The sequence below is a fragment of the Salvelinus fontinalis genome, chromosome 1 (genome assembly GCF_029448725.1).
Source record: "Salvelinus fontinalis isolate EN_2023a chromosome 1, ASM2944872v1, whole genome shotgun sequence".
In the NCBI taxonomy this organism is placed as follows: domain Eukaryota; kingdom Metazoa; phylum Chordata; class Actinopteri; order Salmoniformes; family Salmonidae; genus Salvelinus; species Salvelinus fontinalis.
The window spans coordinates 66,962,776-66,983,171 of NC_074665.1; the positions used below are offsets into that span (position 1 = coordinate 66,962,776).

The following is a 20,396-nucleotide window of genomic DNA, read 5'->3' on the forward strand; positions in this document are numbered from 1 at the left end:
ACACCCAACACCCCCTTTACCATATAACCACCCAAAACCGATAAAACACAAAAATTCCCCGTCACACCCTGACTTAACTAAAATAATAAAGAAAACAAATAATACTAAGGCCAGGGCGTGACATAACCCCCCCCCTTAAGGTGCGAACTCCGGGCGCACCAGCACACAGTCTAGGGGAGGGTCTGGGTGGGCTTCCTTCCACGGTGGCGGCTCCGGCACTGGTCGTGGTCCCCACCCCACCACAGTCACTAACCGCCTCCTTAGCTTCCTCCAAATGACCCCCCTCCACATTAACCCCACTGCATAAAGGGGCAGTTCCGGACTAAGGGGCAGTTCCGGACTAAGGGGCAGCTCCGGACTAAGGGGCAGCTCCGGACTAAGGGGCAGCTCCGGACTAAGGGGCAGCTCCGGACTAAGGGGCAGCTCCGGACTAAGGGGCAGCACCAGGATAAGGGGCAGCTCCGGACTGAGGAACGGCAGCTCCGGACGGAGGGACGGCAGCTCCGGACGGAGGGACGGCAGCTCCGGACGGAGGGACGGCAGCTCCGGACGGAGGGACGGCAGCTCCGGACGGAGGGACGGCAGCTCCGGACGGAGGGACGGCAGCTCCGGACTGAGGGACGGCAGCTCCGGACTGAGGGACGGCAGCTCCGGACTGAGGGACGGCCCATGGCTGGCTGACGGATCTGGCTGCTCATGGCTGGCTGACGGATCTGGCTGCTCATGGCTGGCTGACGGATCTGGCTGCTCATGGCTGGCTGACGGATCTGGCTGCTCATGGCTGGCTGACGGCTCTGGACGCTCATGGCTGGCTGACGGCTCTGGCAGATCCTGTCTGGTTGGCGGCTCTGGCAGATCCTGTCTGGTTGGCGGCTCTGGCAGATCCTGTCTGGTTGGCGGCTCTGGCAGATCCTGACTGACGACTGGCTCTAGCGGCTCCTGACTGACTATCGGCTCTGACGGCTCGGGACAGACGGGCGGCTCTAATGGCTCGGGACAGACGGATGGCTCAGACGGCGCTGGGGAGACGGATGGCTCAGACGGCGCTGGGGAGACGGATGGCTCAGATGGCGCTGCGGAGACGGATGGCTCAGACTGCTCCTGTCTGGCGGAAGGCTCTGGCTGCTCCTGTCTGGCGGAAGGCTCTGTAGGCTCATGGCAGACGGGCAGCTTTGCAGGCTCATGGCAGACAGGCAGTTCATGCGCCGTTGGGCAGACGGCAGACTCTGGCCGGCTGAGACGCACTGTAGGCTTGGTGCGTGGTGCCGGAACTGGAGGCACCTGACTGAGGACACGCACTTCAAGCCTAGTGCGGGGAGAAGGAACAGGGCATACTGGACCCTGGGAGCGCACATTAGGCCTAGTGCGTGGTGCCAGAACTGGTGGTACCGGGCTGGGGACACGCATCTCAGGGCTAGTGCGGGGAGAAGGAACAGGGCATACTGGACCCTGGGAGCGCACATTAGGCCTAGTGCGTGGTGCCGGAACTGGTGGTACCGGACTGGGGACACGCATCTCAGGGCTAGTGCGGGGAGCAGCAACAGGACGCACAGGACTCTGGGGACACACAGGAGGCTTGGTGCGTGGTTTAGGCACTGGTGGTAAAGGGCTGGAGACACGCACCATAGGGCTAGTGCGTGGAGGAGGCACTGGTTGTACTGGGCTGGGGACTGTCACAGGAGAGTTAGTGCGTGGGGCTAATACAGGAGGTGCAGGACTAGGGAGGCGTACAGGAGGCCTGGTTCGTGGGACTGTCATTCCCAGACGGTTAGCACGCACATCAGGACGAGCATGGAGAGCTGACTCAGGTAACCTCACATCCCGCACACGCTCTGTCGGGTGGATCTTGTGCCTCACGCACCAACACAGCAGCTCCCTCATTTCACTCTCTTCCAACCTCCCCAATAAATCCTTAATAGTCTCTGTATCATTCCCATTGCTCACCTCCAATATCAGCCCGACTGGCTCAGGTTCCCTCTTAGAGTCCTCACGGGTAGCACGGGAAGTTGACGCAGATCTCCCATCTGGACTCGCCACACTCCCCATGAGCCCCTCCCCAAGAAATTTTTGGGGATTACTCACGGGTCTCCAGCCTTGCTTCCGTGCTGCCTCCTCATATCGCCTCCTCTCGGCTTTCGCTGCCTCCAGCTCTTCACGAGGGAGGCGATATTCTCCCGGTTGAGCCCAAGGTCCCTTACCATCCAGTATCTCCTCCCATGTCCAAGAATCCTGTGTAGGTGGGTCCTGTTGCCGCTTTACATGCCGCTTGGTCCTGCATTGGTGGGTAATTCTGTCACGATCGTGTGGAGGATTGACGGACCAAAACGCAGCAGTAGGAAAATAAGCCATCTTCCTTTTATTGAATACGAAGGCAAAATGAAACAAAAACACTTACACACTAACAAAACAATAAAACGACCGTGAAGCTAATAAACGTTGTGCACATACACAGGCTACAAACGTTCAGACATAGACAATTACCCACATCAAACGAAAGCCTATGGCTACCCTAAATATGGCTCCCAATCAGAGACAACAGAAATCAGCTGTCTCTAATTGGGAAGCCATTCAGGCAACCATAGACTCTCCTAGACAACTACACCAACATAGACACAGCTAGACACATGCACTCAACACAAACCCATACACTACACCCAACACCCCCTTTACCATATAACCACCCAAAACCGATAAAACACAAACATTCCCCATGTCACACCCTGACCTAACTAAAATAATAAAGAAAACAAATAATACTAAGGCCAGGGCGTGACACTTGACCTCAGTGAGAAGAAGAAGAGGATAAGTCACGGGCCTCCCCCGGCTGGTGGGGGAAATGGGGCTAGTACAGGCTATATATATATATGTATGTATATATATCAGTATAATTTTCTAAATGTGGTTTAGCAGAAGCATGCTTTTGAGAAACAGCCATAATAATGATACTAAGCTCTAATTGTAATGATGCATCTATTAAGATACCTAAATATGAGCTCTTGCATAGCATGACATGAATGCCCTATGGATATACTATAAATATATTTCATTAATGAACCTTTAATAATACGATTAGGACCTGTTATAACACATTCATTAAATGCTTATGGAGATATGTAATCAATGCGTTATATATACTGTATATAGTCAAAGTAAATTGTTATCGTTATTATTTATATTATTATTATTATATTACCTTGAATATTAATAGTATTTTGAGAAACCTGTGAGTTATAGTGTTGTTCTTTCATCAACAGGTGTATGACGGAAAGGATACTTCATATCGTCTTCTTGGCAATTTCTCCAAAACAGACATGTACAATGCCATCATCAACAGTACCTCAAATCACCTCTGGATTGAGTTCAACAGCAACGGCACTGAAACCAACAAGGGATTCAGACTGACGTACAGCAGTAGGTAGACTATGTCCTAGAACAAATGTGAGACAGCCTCTATAGATATTCCCTGATTCGTGTTCAAACAGGCTTTACTGAAAAACTGGCCCCCTCAAGACTAACCCAATTTCCAATTCTAAGCTTACAGTGGTTCCTCCTTTAAAAGTTGCGAGCTTACCTTAAAGGTAATTTGTGGTTTAGTACGGTACCCTGCGTCATTACTTCATTGCTCCAGACCAGCGCAAGAGGGAGTTAGAGCACTGATTATGCTTTTGGGTCCTACTGTGTCTCTAACTGACAATGAGTGGGCGACATAAACCTAAATAGAAACTGAAAAGTGTGCAAGACTTCACTATTACTTACTAAAACTGTTGTTACACAAAGGTTTTTATTATTTTATTATGATTATTTTTCTCTTACTGTAGTACTGTAGGCCACTCCCGACCGGTCACTTTGTACAGTGTCTCAGTGGCGCAATGGTCTAAGACACTGCATAGCAGTGCAAGCTGTGTTGCTACAGATATTGGTTCAATGGCCTTGACTGGGAGACCCATGAGATGACTGTAAGTTTTTGGTTTTTGTCCTTCTAAAAACTTAAATAAATCATTCTAAATAACAAACTGGCTTTATTTACAAATTAGTAACAATGTCTCACCCCATGTTCAAGAAAAGCCTTTTTCTCGCTCATTTTACGTTATTTGAAAACAAAATCATCTCCAAAATATTAAGGGGCATTGCACTAATAATGGTGCTGACAAGGGAAACGTTCCCGCTGTTTTGTTCTTAGTGCCAGTTTGCACGTTCAAACTAAATTAATGTAACTAATAATGGCATCTTTATGCTTTCATTAATAAAATAATGTATAATAATAAATATAACTGAATTACAGAAATATCCTCCAATCCTCTATAATGTGCTGTTAAAAGTGGTGTAGGTCTTATTTATTTAAAGAGCATATTGAAGTTAGAAGCAAAAGCCTACATCTATTTTAGCACCGTATCGCGCTGCTCTGAGACAAGTATGGATACTGGTCTTGAATCTCCGTTTGGGTATTGGTTAGATTTGAATTAGAAAATTAGGGTGTTGAAATGTTATGCTTTTAGTGTAACCTTTATTTAACTAGGCAAGTCAGTTAAAAACAAATTCTTATTTACAGGGACAGCCTACTCCTTCCTCCCTGTCGGGGAATTGAACCCCAGTCTTCCACAGGACTGGATTCTTTAGCTAAATATCCCAGTACTGTACTCCCGACTGTCACGTTGTACAGCTCCATATTTTCCGTTCCATCATAACGGAAACCCAGAGGGTTTTTCGTTTTCCTTGAAATAGAAACACCATAGTATGAATCAAATTAATCCCAAACTCTGAAAGTAATTGGAAAGGTAGATACAAATTATTTGTGACATTGTGGTTACAATAAAGAATGTAAACAAGATTTTTATTTACAGTAGTGATTGACAGCTGGTGTCATTTTGAAACACTTGTAGCCCGATTAGCAGGACAATAGACTCTTTATAGCCCTGCTACTACCCTGCAATGTATCCGATGCTTAAGTACTCCGAAGTGTTACATTTCTAACTCAAAACAGCAGTACAGTATTTATTCACCAAAATCTTTATGCTTTCGTTAATAAAATAATAATAAAAATACTTTTTCAAAATGCTGATGTTTATTTAGTTATGGATCCATAGAATTACTATTGTAACGATTCTCCTCTTCATCTGAGGAGGAGTAGGAAAAGTCGGACCAATGTGCAGCGTGGTAAGTGTCAATAATAGATTTTTTTTTAAATCAACTGAACACGGAACAAAATAACAAAAACACGAACAAACAACTGAAACAGTTCTGTATGGTGAAACACAGACACAGAAATGAACTACCCACAACCCATAGTGGGAAAACAGGCTACCTAAGTATGATTCTCAATCAGAGACAACGATCGACACCTGCCTCTGATTGAGAACCATACTATGCCAAACACATAGAAATATAACACACAGAACAAAACATAGAATAACAACATAGAATGCCCACTGCAACTCACACCCTGACCAAACTAAAATAAAGACATAAAAAAGGAACTAAGGTCAGAATGTGACAACTATGGAAATAAATATCACTGAATTACAGAAATGTCCTCCAATCCTCTAAATGTAATTATTTGCAGAAAAATATTGGAACAATGGTGTCTAATGAAGGTAAACAAATTGTTGCTTACTGGAAAAGATTATTTCAAACACATGGTCATGTTGTACAAAGACATTTTGTCTATTAGCAGGGGTATATTTTGGCCTTTATGGGCGGCGCACAATTGGCCCAGGGTTTCTCTCCCTCTAAAAACAGAATAAATGTTTGGCCTTTACAAATATTATTTTGGCCTTTATTCAGATTACAATCGCTCTCTTTCATTTTTTTGAACTAAATAACCTCCAAAATATCGTTATATATGATCAAGTTGATGACACAGTCATATAGCCGGCCACTACATAAAGCTGAGTGACTCACTCATTCATGGCTTTTGATCAAAATAAATAAGTACTAACATTCTTTCTCATAGTCTTAAATAAAGAAATGTTTTGGTTATCCTGACCTGGGCACCATGTACAGTATTATAATAGCCCATTATGGGATATTAGCAGGACAATATACCTTTACCAACACCTCTCTGTATTTTGATCATTTGTGGATCGGGGCTCCCGCAGTGCAAACAGATGCAGGTTTGATACCCGTGCCGACCGCCACCGGGAGACCCATGAGGCGGCTTTCAGTTTTAATTTAGAATCCTCCAATCCTCTATATGTAATTATTGCCGGAGAGTCACATCATATTTTTCGATATACTGTAGGCCTACCGTAGGCGACATGAGTCTCACAAATGTATGCTGTTAAAAGTGGTGTAGGTCTTATTTATTTAAAGAGCATATTGAAGTTTTGAATTTGAAGCTAAAGCCTACAACTATTTTAGCACCGTTTTGCACTGCTCTGAGATAAGCATGGGACTGGTCTTAATAAATCAATGAGATTTTAAATTTCACTTAATCTCCATTTGGGTATTGGTTAGAGAAGTCAGTTAAGAACAAATTCTTATTTACAAGGACAGCCTACTCCTTCCTCCCCATTTGGGGAATTGATCCCCGGTGTCCTGCGTGCCCTGCCGGCACGACACAGGGATTCTTTAGCTAAATAGCCCAGTACTGTACTGTCAACCGTCATGTTGTACAGCGCCATATATTCCGTTCCATCCTAATGGAAATCCAGAGGGTTTTTCATTTTTTTCTTGGAATAGAAACACCATAATATTAATCAAATTAACCAAGTACCAGTCAAAAGTTTGGTTAAAATCATTCCAGGATTTTTCTTTATTTTTACTATTTTCTACATTGTAGAATAATAGTGAAGACATCACAACTATGAAATAACACATATGGAATCAGTTAAGAACAAATTCTTATTTACAAGGACAGCCTACTCCTTCCTCCCCATCAGGGAATTGAACCCCTGTCACCCGCGTGGCCACATTCTCTAGTGCAGCCATTATTGAAGGTACTTGAGGTCACCGAGAAAGTCTGGACATGGCCTGCTCTCCCTTATGTAAGTTAGGTTTCTTCAGAAATAAATCATTCTAAATAACAAACTGGCTTTATTTACAAATTAGTGAGAATGTCTCACCCCATGTTCAAGAATTGCCTTTTTCTCGCTCACTCTATGTTAAATGAAAACGAAATCTCCAAAATATTGTTACTTTTTAACCTAAGCGATTATTATTATTGTTATTATTATTAATTAATTTAGAATGATATAAAAAAACGTTGATATTATAAGATATTCTCACAGATCCTAATGGAAAATGCCCCTTAGATATTAATTTAGAATCTTCCAATCCTCTAAATGTAATTATTGGCGGAGAGTCACGTCATGGAAAAAAATATATTTTTATATACTGTAGGCCTACCAAAGGCAAAATGAGTATTGGTCACACTACAATTAGGGTGTGGAAATGTTATTCCCTTTAGATATTAATTTAGATTCCTCCAATCCTCTTATGCTGTAGCCTACTCCCAACCGTCACGTTGTACAGCGCAATATTTTCCATTGCATCCTAACGGAAACCCTGAGGGTTTTGTTTTTTGTTTTTCTTGGAATTGAAACACCATAATATTAACCTAATTAATTAAACCAAATTTCTTAAAATCAATGTACTATGTTATTACAAAAAAAGGTTTTACATTTTCTACTAATGCCAATAGGTGTGATGCAGTATGACGCAACTTTTAAAGGAGGAAATACCAATAAAAAAAAGGCCTCGTATTGTATGTTTAGTCCTTGTTTACTTGCCCTATATGAACAGTATTATCTTTCACATTAGTTGAACGTGGTCTGATGGACAACCTCTACAGGTAGAGGCACAAATGTATCTTGTTTCAAGAATGTATATTTTTTGTAAGTAAGTACAATATCATGAATTTCTCACGAGACAGTCTAGTTTAAGATGGTAAACAAAATAAATCTATAATGCCAGTGAGCGTTGCAGTTGTGCTTTGAGACAGATATATCTGCTCCCATTCATTCTACAATAACCTTGAACTACAATATTGTATGCTCAAGGCTGATGTTTGAAAAGCATCACTAGCATAAAGTCAAACTAGAATGCTTGAAGCAGCTTGCTTTATTTCACCAGACAGATGTCTTTTTTATTGTTCAACCTTTGTCATTAATGAAAATAAATGAATGTTTGTAATGTTTGAATGAGTAACAGTCTCAAATCTGTCTTTGTAGGTTTTGACCTCGTCAAGTGTGAAGAACCAGGAACTCCGAATTACGGATACAAGATTCAAGATGATGGCCATTTTGCAAATACATTTGTGTTGTACAGTTGTAACCCTGGCTATACTCTCCATGGAAGCAGCACTCTGACATGCCTAAGTGGAGACCGTAGGGTTTGGGACAAACCTTTACCTTCCTGTCTAGGTGAGTGAGTCACAGCTGAAAAGAAACAAATCTAATCATCAAGGATACAATTCCTTATTATGGTGAAACACTTACCATTCCTAAGTAACATTTTGTTTACATTTTAATTACCATGGTAATGGTCAAGTTCAAGATGCCCATACCAAAGGATTCATTTTCATCTGATGCGTTTGAAAATATTATACCGTTTTACCAGTCAACATGGAATTTGTTGTGTTGTCTGCATTCTGTCCCACTGTTATTAATATTGTACTGATTCCATTATATGACCAGCTTTGCCAGTTACGCTCTCTCAGGCTAACTCCGAGTCAAACCCCGGGCTAACATGCTGTCATTCATAGTGTACTGAAATAGTTACGCTAGTTAACAGCTATGAACATTTATCCCCTAATGCTGGCTATATTATTGCCCCTAAAGCTATACAAACTGTGTGTGTCTCCCTCTTAATTGAAGTATGGACAGTCTGAGCTTTCTGTACTGGAGAGAACTGATACATTACAGTGTCATTCTTCAGCCTCATTCCTTAATTAGCCCAGCTCGGTTCAGACAAATTTCCATACAGCCGAAAAGTAGCATGGAAAATGGATGACATTGCCTTAGGCTGCCATTGTATTTTTTATTTCCTTTGAACGATGCGACATAATAGGGATATCCTCTCCTCTTTTCCAGTGTCGTCAGCAGTCACTAAAATAATACACATGTATTTTGAGACGCTTGAGAACATATTTGATTATTTCAAGTGCATGTAATGATGTGATGTATTATGTAATGTTTATAAATTCAGCTGGTTGATGCCAGAGAGAAGGCTAATTTAATCGGATTTCTATTTTTGATGATATGAGACATTTTGGTTTCCTTATCTAGCTGAATGCGGAGGCCACATCGCAGGTGCAATATCTGGACGGATACTCTCCCCGGGTTACCCTGCACCCTATGACAATAACCTCCACTGTACCTGGTCTATCGAAGCGGACACAGGCAAAACCATCAGGTACAGTATCTCACAATAGGGACACACCCCCTTGGAATAGGCAATTAGATACACAATAGCCCAATTTTTCTTGACTCCGTTTAAATTTGAAATGAAATCAGTGAGTTTATAGCGAGGCGTGTCTAGTATAGCGGAGCAATTGTTCTGCTGCACTTTTGGAAAATAAGCTGTGATTAAATGTGCCATTGCTGATTGCATTTCACCCCACTGCTAGCCTTCCTACCATTAGCATCTATTCCTTCAAGTCCATTACTGGCTTCTTAAAAACAAAACAATAACCCCCAAGATAAACCAATTACGCACACTTGAAATGCCATAGAAATCAGATATGCCAATTCAGTTCAAGCAATTTACAGATGAAGGAGGAGGAGAGATACAATTGACATCACTGGCTATTAGACTTTATTAAGGAAATCTTCTCAAACCCGACCTCTTTAAAGAGTATCTTAATTAAATCTCATGACACTTGTCTTTTCCTACTAGCACTGACTTTGCTGATAACTACTTTGTTAAGGGAGAATGTAATTACTACGATAGTGATATGTTGTTGTCTCACCTTTATGAATGCACTAATTAAAGTCGCTCTGGATAGGAGCGCCTGCTAACTGAATAAAATGTAAAAATGTAAAAATCAAAGGAACTCATCCTCTCCCTAATTATTGCTGAACATAACTGAAACATTCCTTAAATGGTTTGGTGAGCAAGACTGATCTAATATAGATGTTTCATTGGTCTGAGACATTACTTGAGAACTGGTTCTATAGAATTCCAATGATATTTTCTTATTACAAGTCAGTAGCAACCCTTGGTCAGTTGATTTATAGAGTATTGTTGAGTGTGTAGGTGTTTGTCACAGATGTAAACCAATGGTAAGACCAGACTTCAGTATGAAAGGTTCTAATTCTTAAGGAGGTGCATAGTGTGTAATCAATATCGCCCTCCCTTTCTCTATTTAGCCTCCACTTCATAGTGTTTGACACGGAAGTGGCTCATGACATCCTGAAGGTGTGGGACGGTCCAACAGAGGGGGGTTTCCTCCTGAAGGAATGGAGTGGGTCAGCTCTGCCCGAAGACACCCACAGCACCTTCAACATCCTAACGCTCCAGCTTGACAGTGATTACTTCATCAGCAAGTCAGGCTTCTCCATTCAGTTCTCAAGTAAGTAGTACCTGTCACAATGGACCAGAGGAATTCGGACATGACATTCTATTCAGTAGCTTTTCAGACAAAGGCTACAGTATGTTTCTTGAGATTTCCCTCTCTTTATCCTACTCTGGGCCATGTATAAAACACTGTTATGACAAATCCTTTTGACAAATAATTATTTCATACAAATATATGTAAATTCAATTGAGCATAGCATTTGTATATCAATGGCAAATATTTTCTGGAAATATGATTTAAAAGACAATTAGTCTCCACAAATCAGTTTGCTGCCAGTCCAATGATTTCAACACATGAAATTATGCTTATATCTTTATCAGCCGTTGGCTGAAAGAAATGAGTTGTATGATTTAAAACCGTCCTGTCGGGGGATCACGTGACCCTTGAACGAGATGGCCGCATGAACTAGGAGCTCCGCACAAGTAGTTTCCAATTCCTAATCTTACCTCCACTTCAAGCTTAAACTCATTTAGCTTTAGTCAAAAAGTCATGGCGGCTTCAAAAGGCAACACTACAGGTGACATTTTTACCCGGACTCGAGTACTAGCGACGGAAAAAGCCTCCAAGAAGCAGCTAGCTTCAGAAAAAGCTAGCGCCATTAGCCAGGAGAAAGAGGACCCGTTCCCCCCCGAGGCCCAACGAATGCCAACCTCGCACTCTGTCGAAGACATCTTTTCTGAGCTGAGATCCCAACGTACAGAACTCAACACTAAACTAGATGCCATTAACGCTCAGCTCAGTGCGATAGGGGGCAAGGTGACAATCCTGGAAAATGCTTTGCCTGACATAAACAACAAGATAACCATAAACGCGGGGCGCCTGGACGAGGCAGAGGGGCGAATCCTATCCACGGAAAACTTATTGACAGACGCCATGGAAACAATAGCATATGCTAAAAAAAAAATAGAGCAGCTGGAAGAGAAAACAGAGGACCTGGAAAACAGGGGGCGAAGGAATAATTGTGTTCTATTAAATCTGGGCGAAAAAGAAGAGGGAAACATGCCACTGATCCGCTACCTGCAAGACAAACTTCCCGAGTGGCTCCACCTGTCCACCGACAGGCCCATAGAACTCGAGAGAGCTCACCGAGCACTGAGGCCCCCACCAGCAGCCAGACAACCACCGCGCCCAATCACCATACGTTTCCTGAGATTCACCGACAAGGAACGAGTCCTACAGGCGGCGAAAACCAACACCATTACAGTGGGAAACGCCAAACTCACCTTACTCCAGGACCTGTCAGCTGGAATACGCCGAAAGCGCCGAGAGTTTGACGAGGTGAAGAAATGCTCCATTGACCGAGGCATCTTTAGGGGATTCAAATACCCAAACGAGCTCAGGATTCTTCACCAAGGAGCCCTGCGACACTTCAAAACTCCCGAAGAGGCAAAACGTTTTTTGAAAGACAACCCCGGTCAATGAGAAATGGACCATTGACTAAATGCGATTACTGTTATTACTAAAGGAGGTAAGACAACATATAGCCGATATCCAAAGACCCACCGCCCTGCTAAATTTCATTATAGCCGTCCAATCTATATTTATGTTCCTTTAGCTGAGAGGGATAGGCCCCATATTATAACCTAGGCCTACTGTATGTAGGCTGGGCTATTGATTTTATTTTCTCCCTTTTTTAATGTGGTCTGGACGGGGGCTACGTTGTCATTTACTCAATGCGGGCGGAGAGGATGAGGCATTTCTTTGGTGGGGAGGGGGAGACGTTGTGCGTTGCTAACTGTTCCCGGTCTTTTTTTTTTTTTTGTTGGAACACAGAATTGTGACTGAGCGGGGAGGTAATAGATCCAACGGGATATGTCGAGTTGTTTGGGAACTCGGCTGGGGTGTTCAGAGATTGTTATTTTATGTAAACCATTTATTTTCCTTTTATGTGAACGCAGCTGTAACTACTATCCACCTTTACCCAGAGATGACTTGCACTAAAGTTCGATTACTGTTCGATGACGATGACTAGTACCTTAAATCTATTGACATGGAACTGCCACGGTCTAGGCCATGCAATAAAACGGAAAAAGATACTATGTGCTCTAAAAAAGGAAAAAGCAGACATCGCGCTATTGCAAGAGACACACCTCTGTGATGCTGAACATGCCAAACTCCGCAGAGCTTGGGTGGGACAGGTGTATTTCTCATCTTTCAAATCCAACAGTAGAGGTACAGCAATACTTATCCATAAGAATGTTCCATTCATAATTGACAAAAACATATCTGATCCGGAGGGGAGATTTATTTTGATAACTGGGTCACTGTATGGGCAACCAATTACTATCTTAAACATATACGCCCCTAACACAGATACTCCTGCTTTTATGTCGAAAATGATAACTCTGTTCAATGAGCATTGTGTTTCCTTTGGAGCGTTGGCCGGAGATTTTAATTGTACCCTGAACCCAACCCTAGACAAATCATCTCAAGTCCCCACCACAAATCCTAGATCTGCAAAGATGTTGAACTCTCTTACTAAAGAGACGGGACTGATAGATATCTGGAGAGAGACTAATAGCTCAGCTATGGACTATACATACTACTCTAATGTCCATAACACCTACTCCCGTATAGATTACATTTTTATCCCAAAGAGTTTCATAAATTCAGCCACGTGTACAATCGGACCCATAGCGCTTTCGGATCACGCCTTTGTCCACCTCCGCTTTGACCTCTGCAAAAACATCCCGAGATCAAAGAGCTGGAAATTCAACACCTCCATGCTATCAAACGAAGCATTCCATACATTGGTAACTACATGGATAGACAACTACACACAAGACAACAAAGATTCTCCTGTTTCTCCGGCCACAATGTGGGACGCTGCTAAAGCCACACTAAGAGGTCATCTAATTGCATATGCTTCCTCTAAGAAAAAAGCAATGGAAGCACACAGGCTAGATCTGGAGAGGGAGCTGGAACGCTGTGAAAAAGTACATAAACAATCCCCAGACAGCACCTCCTGGAGTCAACTTAAAGCAGCCAAAGCCAAACTGAATTTGGACTATACTCGGGAGATTAAAAAAAAAGTTTTCTTTACTAAACAGAAATACCATGAGTATAGCAATAGGCCCAGTAGATTGCTTGCTTATCAATTAAAAAAAGAGCAGTCAGAGCGTACAATTATGGCTATCCGAACAGCAGAGGATGAGGTCACATATGATCCAAAAAAGATCAATTTAACTTTTCATGAGTTTTACTGCAAACTATATACCTCTGAGAGAAAACACACGGAGGCAGAACTCCACTCCTTCCTAGAGGGAATCTCGCTACCTAAACTATCAGAGACCGACCAAGAAGATCTCAACTCCCCCTTCACCCCTGAGGAGATCCTGGAGGCAATTACCTCCATGCCACCTAACAAGTCCCCAGGCCCAGATGGATTCCCCAGAGAATTCTACAAAGCTTTTTGGCCCCAGCTTAGCCCTATTTTCATGCCAATGCTGGAGGATTTTTGCAAAAACTGAGTTCTCCCAGACTCAATGCACACAGCTCGCATTACAGTGTTGCTCAAAAAAGACAAGGACCCCCTATCCTGCTCCTCCTTCCGGCCCATAAGCTTGTTGGATTTCGACTACAAAATAATTACCAAATTGCTCGCCAAAAGACTAAACACTCTTCTTCCCAAAATAATAAAAGCGGACCAGACGGGATTTATTAGAGACAGATACTCTTCTGATAACATTCGCCGTCTTTTTGATATTATTGATCAAGTAAACGCACAGAAGACCCCTGTCCTGCTGGCTTCACTGGATGCTGAGAAGGCGTTCGACAGGATGGAGTGGAGCTTTCTGTTCTCAGTCTTAGAGAAGTTCAACATGGGCCCAAACTTTATTAAATGGATCAAATCACTATACTCTCATCCAAATGCCATGGTGACTACTAACGGACTGAACTCTGACAGATTCCCTTTGGGACGGGGCACAAGACAAGGGTGCTCGCTGTCCCCCCTGCTCTACTTGTTGGGGGCGGAGCCTCTGGCAGAGTTGATAAGGAGCAATCCAAGTATTATGGGTGTTCCTGCAGGCGACCGGCAGCACAAGATTTCGCTTTACGCGGATGATGTCTTGCTCTACATATCCAACCCTGAGAAATCCCTTCCTCCCATTTTAGACACAATTGCTCAGTATGGCACGTTTTCAGGTTATAAGATTAATTTTAACAAATCCACTGTCTGCCCTCTCAATATTACACTCACCAGTTCTATGAAGACACTATGCCCATTCCAATGGAAGACACAGGGGTTTCAATACCTTGGGATATTCATAACACCAGATCTGAATAGGCTTTTCAAGGAGAATTATCTTCCACTCCTGGATCGAATCAAGAACAACCTCCAAACCTGGATCTCCCTCCCAATTAGCTTAGTAGGAAGAATTAATGTAATCCGTATGAACATCCTCCCTAGACTGAACTATTTATTTCAGATGCTCCCATGCTATCTCCCAGCTTCCTTTTTCAAAACAATTAACCAAAGCATCACCAAATTTATATGGGGCAATAAAAAACCTAGGATCAAGCTCTCCACTCTATCGAAACCTGAATCTAAGGGTGGTCTTGCCCTTCCCTCCCTTCAATTGTACTACTGGTCTGCCCAAATCCGCAACATGCTAACATGGATCACAAACAGACAAGAGTCAACGTGGATCCAGATAGAAGCCCAATCTTGTGGTTCATTGCCACTAAGCTCAACTATATTCATTGATAACTTTAGTGAAGTGGGCAACATAGCCAAAACATTTGTGATTTACAGTACCCTACGAGCGTGGAGGGACTGTAAGAAATACCTGGGCATCTCCTCCCAAATATGTTCTCACTCGCCTATAGTAGGCAACCCAGACTTGCCAAAAGCCCTGAGAGATGCCAACTTTAATCTTTGGCATACTCTAGGAATCAGGACCTTTTCAGACCTATTTCATCAGAAGACCACTACACTGAAATCCTTTCAAGAGCTCTGCAATGAATTCAATGTGCCAAGATCCCATTTTTTTAAATATCTACAAATTAGACATGTCATCTCCTCATTTACTTCCAAGAGGAGGTTTAGAACTCAGTTGAATGAAGTTGAAACCCTTCTTGTCACAGCACAATCCATTAAAGGCAAAATATCCTATATCTATAGACTCCTTTCTGAGAAAGGAGGCTCCTCCTTTACTCCTTTGAAAATAATATGGGAAAAGGACCTTGGTCTGACTATCAGTGATGAGTTATGGGCGGAGGTTTGCGACAGGGTATACTGCTCCTCTACTAATGTAAAAATGAAAGAATCTAATTACAAATTTTTGTACAAATTTTATTACACTCCCCTGAGACTCCATAAAATGAAAACAGACATTTCTCCTAACTGTAATAGATGTACCTCTGAAAGTGGAACCTATATGCATGTATTTTGGAGCTGTAGAGAGATTGCCAGATTTTGGCAATCTATACATACTGCTGCACAGAAAATACTAGATGTACAGTTTGATATGACCCCGTGTCTCTATCTTCTTAATGCCCAGCAGGAATTTGTTCTTGATCCTGACAGAGAAAATTTGCTCATGACCATTACATACTTTGCTAAGAAATGTATTCTTCTATTGTGGGCCTCTAATACTTCTCCTACATTTAAAATGTGGATTGACCAGATTGTTGACTTTCTCCCTCTTGAAAAGCTCACTTATGACCTCCACAAGAGACAGCCCAAGTTTGATAGACTCTGGTCTCCACTACTCAACTATATTTCAAATTGGACAGAGTGAATAGGGGAATCAGGGAGATGAGCAGATGCGTGTTGTGTAAGGTGCTGTAAAATCTAAAAACTAATTATTGGCTCGTCATCTCAGCTAAGGCTGGAAATAGCTAATAAGAACCTTGATAGTGCTGCTGCAAGTTTTATAATTTAAATTTTGTTATAATTATTATTTGTGTGTGTATGTATGTATGTATGTATGTATGTGTGTATGTATATATATATATGTATGTATGTATATATATATATATACATATATAAAACAATTTTTTATTATTATTATTATTATTATTATTATTTTTTTATTTTATTTTTATTTTTTTTAAGTCACATCTGTGAATGTGGAATGTGTTTGGTTGGTTGATTGAAAACTTAATAAAACTTTAAATTGAAAAAAAAAAAAAAACGTCCTGTCAAAATGTTTATAAGGGATTCATTTGTGTGATTTCAGCTACTACTGCGACGACCTGTAATGACCCCGGGACACCCCAAAATGGGACACGTTACGGGGATAGTCGGGAGCCTGGGGACACTATCACCTTCCAGTGTGACCCAGGTTACCAGGTCCAGGGCCTAGACAAGATCACCTGTGTACAGCTCAATAACAGGTTCTATTGGCAGCCAGACCCTCCGACCTGTATAGGTATGTTGCTTTGAGATCCACAGTAATGGAGAAATAATACATTTCTTTTCATGGCTATACCTGTATGTCATCAAAGGGTTTGTACAATAGGTAAATGTTCCCTTTAGGATTATTCTGCTGCAAGAAGGTTATTTGGAATGTGTATATTAGGCCTATAGCGCCCCACTGTCTTATTTTCATTGAAGGATTTGTGGTATCTGAAAATACATGTAAGCAGTGTTTTATGAACTACTTACTGTTGGTGTTGGGCACCCAACCATTCATTTGCATCAGTTTAATTAATTTATGTTGAATGAGTGACATGTTTATTATAAGAATTCATGAATCCTTAAGAATGTAAACCATGCCTCAGTAGAGTGTGAATCCCTGTGCGAAGAATGATTCATCAGTAACTGAAATGTAATTGGCATCTTCTGCCATTGTCAACAAATCCTTTGTCAGACAGTACGCTTTGTCACTTCTAGTCATTTGTCATGTTTACTACAACACTGATCATTGTTTGATGGAAGGCCATTTATAGGCCGAATCATTAGTAATGGTGGAAAATTACTAAGGTTATAAAAATATTGCTCTCACAGACCCTCCCAAACAAGCACATGATTGAGAGGATTTTGCTTAGCACACACACTTAAATTGACAATAGAGCAATGCTAAAAAGAAAAAGCAAAGATGCTAGTAACCCTTCTGAATGACAGTTGCAGGAAGGAATTCCATCACTACTGTTTGTCACTGAATGTCTATGGGGGCCTGTTTTGTCACTTCAATCACCGTAAACATTTAATGTGTTGGAGACATGTCGTATTAAAACCTGTGTTGCCCTCACTCTCCTTGTTGTGATAGCTACCTGTGGCGGCAACGTGACAGGCCCTGCTGGGGTAATTCTATCACCCAACTATCCACAGCCCTACCCTCCAGGAAAAGAATGTGACTGGAGAATTAAAGTCAACCCTGACTTTGTTATAGCTCTAATTTTCAAAAGGTATGTCGCTCATGCTACGCTGTGAGCTACCCACGGTAATAAGGACCAAAGTCAAAGAACAGATGGAAAGAGCGAATCCACTCTTTCTTTGTCAGTTTGGCAATTACCGTAAACAAACATCAAACACTATCAGACACTTCTGTGTTTGAGGTGAAATAGTTTGCCTTTGTTCAAATATTATCCAAATCGATGTGTTGTACTGTATTATCCAATATCCCTAGATGATACCTATAAATGGAATAGCTTTTATAAAATGTATAATTTTAGCTTGTGTTATTTATTTTCTTTACCTTTATTTAACTAGGCAAGTCAGTTAAAAACAAATTCTTATTTTCAATGACGGCCTAGGAACAGTGGGTTAACTGCCTTGTTCAGGGGCAGAACGACAGATGTTTACCTTGTTTGCTTGGGGATCCAATCTTGCAACCTTTTGGTTACAAGTCCAATGCTCTAACCACTAGGCTACCTGCTGCCCCAAAGTTATAGGCCTACAGTGTGATGAATGTAGAATACTTGCTAGCTGTGTATGTACCCACAGGAATTACATTGACTCCCATGAGAAAAACCAAAACAAACTGATCTGATCTTTCTAATAACAGTTACAGACAGTACAGACAGCCCCCACATGCCTGATTCAGGGTCAAGCCAGGTTGAGCCAGGCTGGCCTTGCCATAGTCGCTGGAAAAGACAATGTGAAAGGAAATATGTGAAAAGGAAATATCCGAGCCAGCACAGTATGGTTCTGATTGACCCTATAGTGTGAATCAGGCATCAGTCTTTTATGACCCAGGTTCTCTTTTGTATCCTCCCAGTTTCAACATGGAGCCCAGCTATGACTTCCTGCACATCTATGAGGGTGAGAACTCCAATGGTCCATTGATCAGCAGCCTGCAGGGAAACCAGGCCCCGGAGCGCATCGAGAGCAGTGGGAACAGCCTCTTCCTCGCCTTCAGAAGTGACGCCTCCCTCGGGATGTCTGGTTTTGCCATTGAATTTAAAGGCAAGTGATGCATCATGTTAGTCTCGTAGGAGGTGATCCTAGGTTCCTTTGAAAGTGTATAGCTCCGGCCATATTGTAAGGTTGATGTCTCTATAGAAATGTTTTCTGTAGATATAGGTTGTTAGAATGAAAGATTTCTAGCCACTGGATAATATATTTTGTAGACTATTTATTGATAAAGCCTTATTGCATGTGTTTCTTCCTGTCAGCTAGCTGTACTTATTAAATGGCCCTTTTGCCTGTTGTTCATAGAGAGCTATTCAGCATCTGAAAAACAGTAGGTTTTCCAACCTACGTCTTTGTATTAAATGCCTTTTGATTGAATGCATTGATGATCGACTGGATAAGTGGTTTTATTTATTAAGCCCATGAAGTTCACAAAACCCATGAACACAGATGTGTATAGTATTTTTCCTTTTGGACCTCTCGTTCTTCTTGGAAGATTTATTAAAACCAATCAATAGCATAATTTGTTGTTTGATTTTGTACAGACGGCCCTGTATTTACCTCTGCTTTTGACAATTAGAGCAGCTAATTACCTTTTATGGGAACTGGGTGAGATTTGTCATCTCCCGAGGCTAAAAACACAATTTTTCCTGTAAATCAATCTCCTATATCGTACTTTCCCCCCCCATCCATGCACCGGTAACTAAGGTAATTTAAATGTTGATTAAAGAGGGTAAAAACAAATGGCATTGCTATTTCTGTTTTCATACTTATTACTGTAATATACTTCATATATTTTTAATTGTTTTCTACTACTGTATTTCTAATACATTCATAAATCCATTTCAAAATGTAGCTTTAGGTTATGGGCATTAGCATGTAGACTTTGGCCTTATATGTTGAGAAGCATTTCCTGTCTCTGTGTATTGAAATGCGGTTGAAATTGTGATGCACTGTAGCAATTTCAGTGATAGAATCTCCCACCACAGGCCTCCTACTTTCCCCGCTCCCCAAAGCACAGGGCAGCAGAAAGAAGTGGGCTGTTAGCTGTCATCTTGTTTCGCAGTGTATACAAGCACCACCTCCAGAGCTTTTTCCAACTGTCCTTCTTTGAGTGTCTGTTGCCAGAAGGACACTGGTTGGCTGCCTCTACAGACCCACATGCTTACCTTGCATTTCCCTCTGTGCTGGTCTTTTCTATTGAGGATGCCTTGGAGCAACTCTACTGTACCTGCTCTTTTTTACTCTCAAACTCCATGTGTTCTGCCTCCTACATTAAGGTTCACCGCAGAGCCACAGCAGAAGTCTAGGCGATAAACTAGGGGATCAAAATATCAGTAGCAGCTTCTGGGAATCCCTGGAATGTTCAGTGTTTGAATGCATCAAATATCTCAGGATGCATACCCTACCTGTTCATCATATCTGGGCTTTTCAACTGCTGAGTTTCTTTTGCATTTATGGATAAATTACAATGCTTTAGCAAAATAAAAATGGTTTTACATTTTCCTCCTTGGTGTTGTATTGAAATCAATTCTCTCTGCTCAAGACCTGTTGTCCTGCACAGTACTTTATCTTGAG

The 20,396-nt window shown here is 41.9% G+C and overlaps 1 protein-coding gene across 3 annotated transcripts in view; it reads left to right on the forward strand.

The window, feature by feature from the left end:
• The window catches only part of LOC129860196 (CUB and sushi domain-containing protein 1-like), a 588,526-nt gene that overhangs the window by 438,243 nt on the left and 129,887 nt on the right, over positions 1-20,396 (forward strand). For all 3 annotated transcript variants that reach the window (XR_008760312.1, XM_055930581.1, XM_055930589.1), the window contains exons 23-29: positions 3,255-3,411; positions 8,169-8,360; positions 9,225-9,351; positions 10,308-10,510; positions 16,702-16,893; positions 17,734-17,872; positions 18,685-18,872. Coding sequence is in view for 2 of the 3 variants with exons in the window: in XM_055930581.1 (XP_055786556.1) it covers positions 3,255-3,411; positions 8,169-8,360; positions 9,225-9,351; positions 10,308-10,510; positions 16,702-16,893; positions 17,734-17,872; positions 18,685-18,872 (1,198 nt within the window). In the remaining variant the exon portion in view is untranslated. The remainder of the gene's footprint in view (positions 1-3,254; positions 3,412-8,168; positions 8,361-9,224; positions 9,352-10,307; positions 10,511-16,701; positions 16,894-17,733; positions 17,873-18,684; positions 18,873-20,396) is intronic.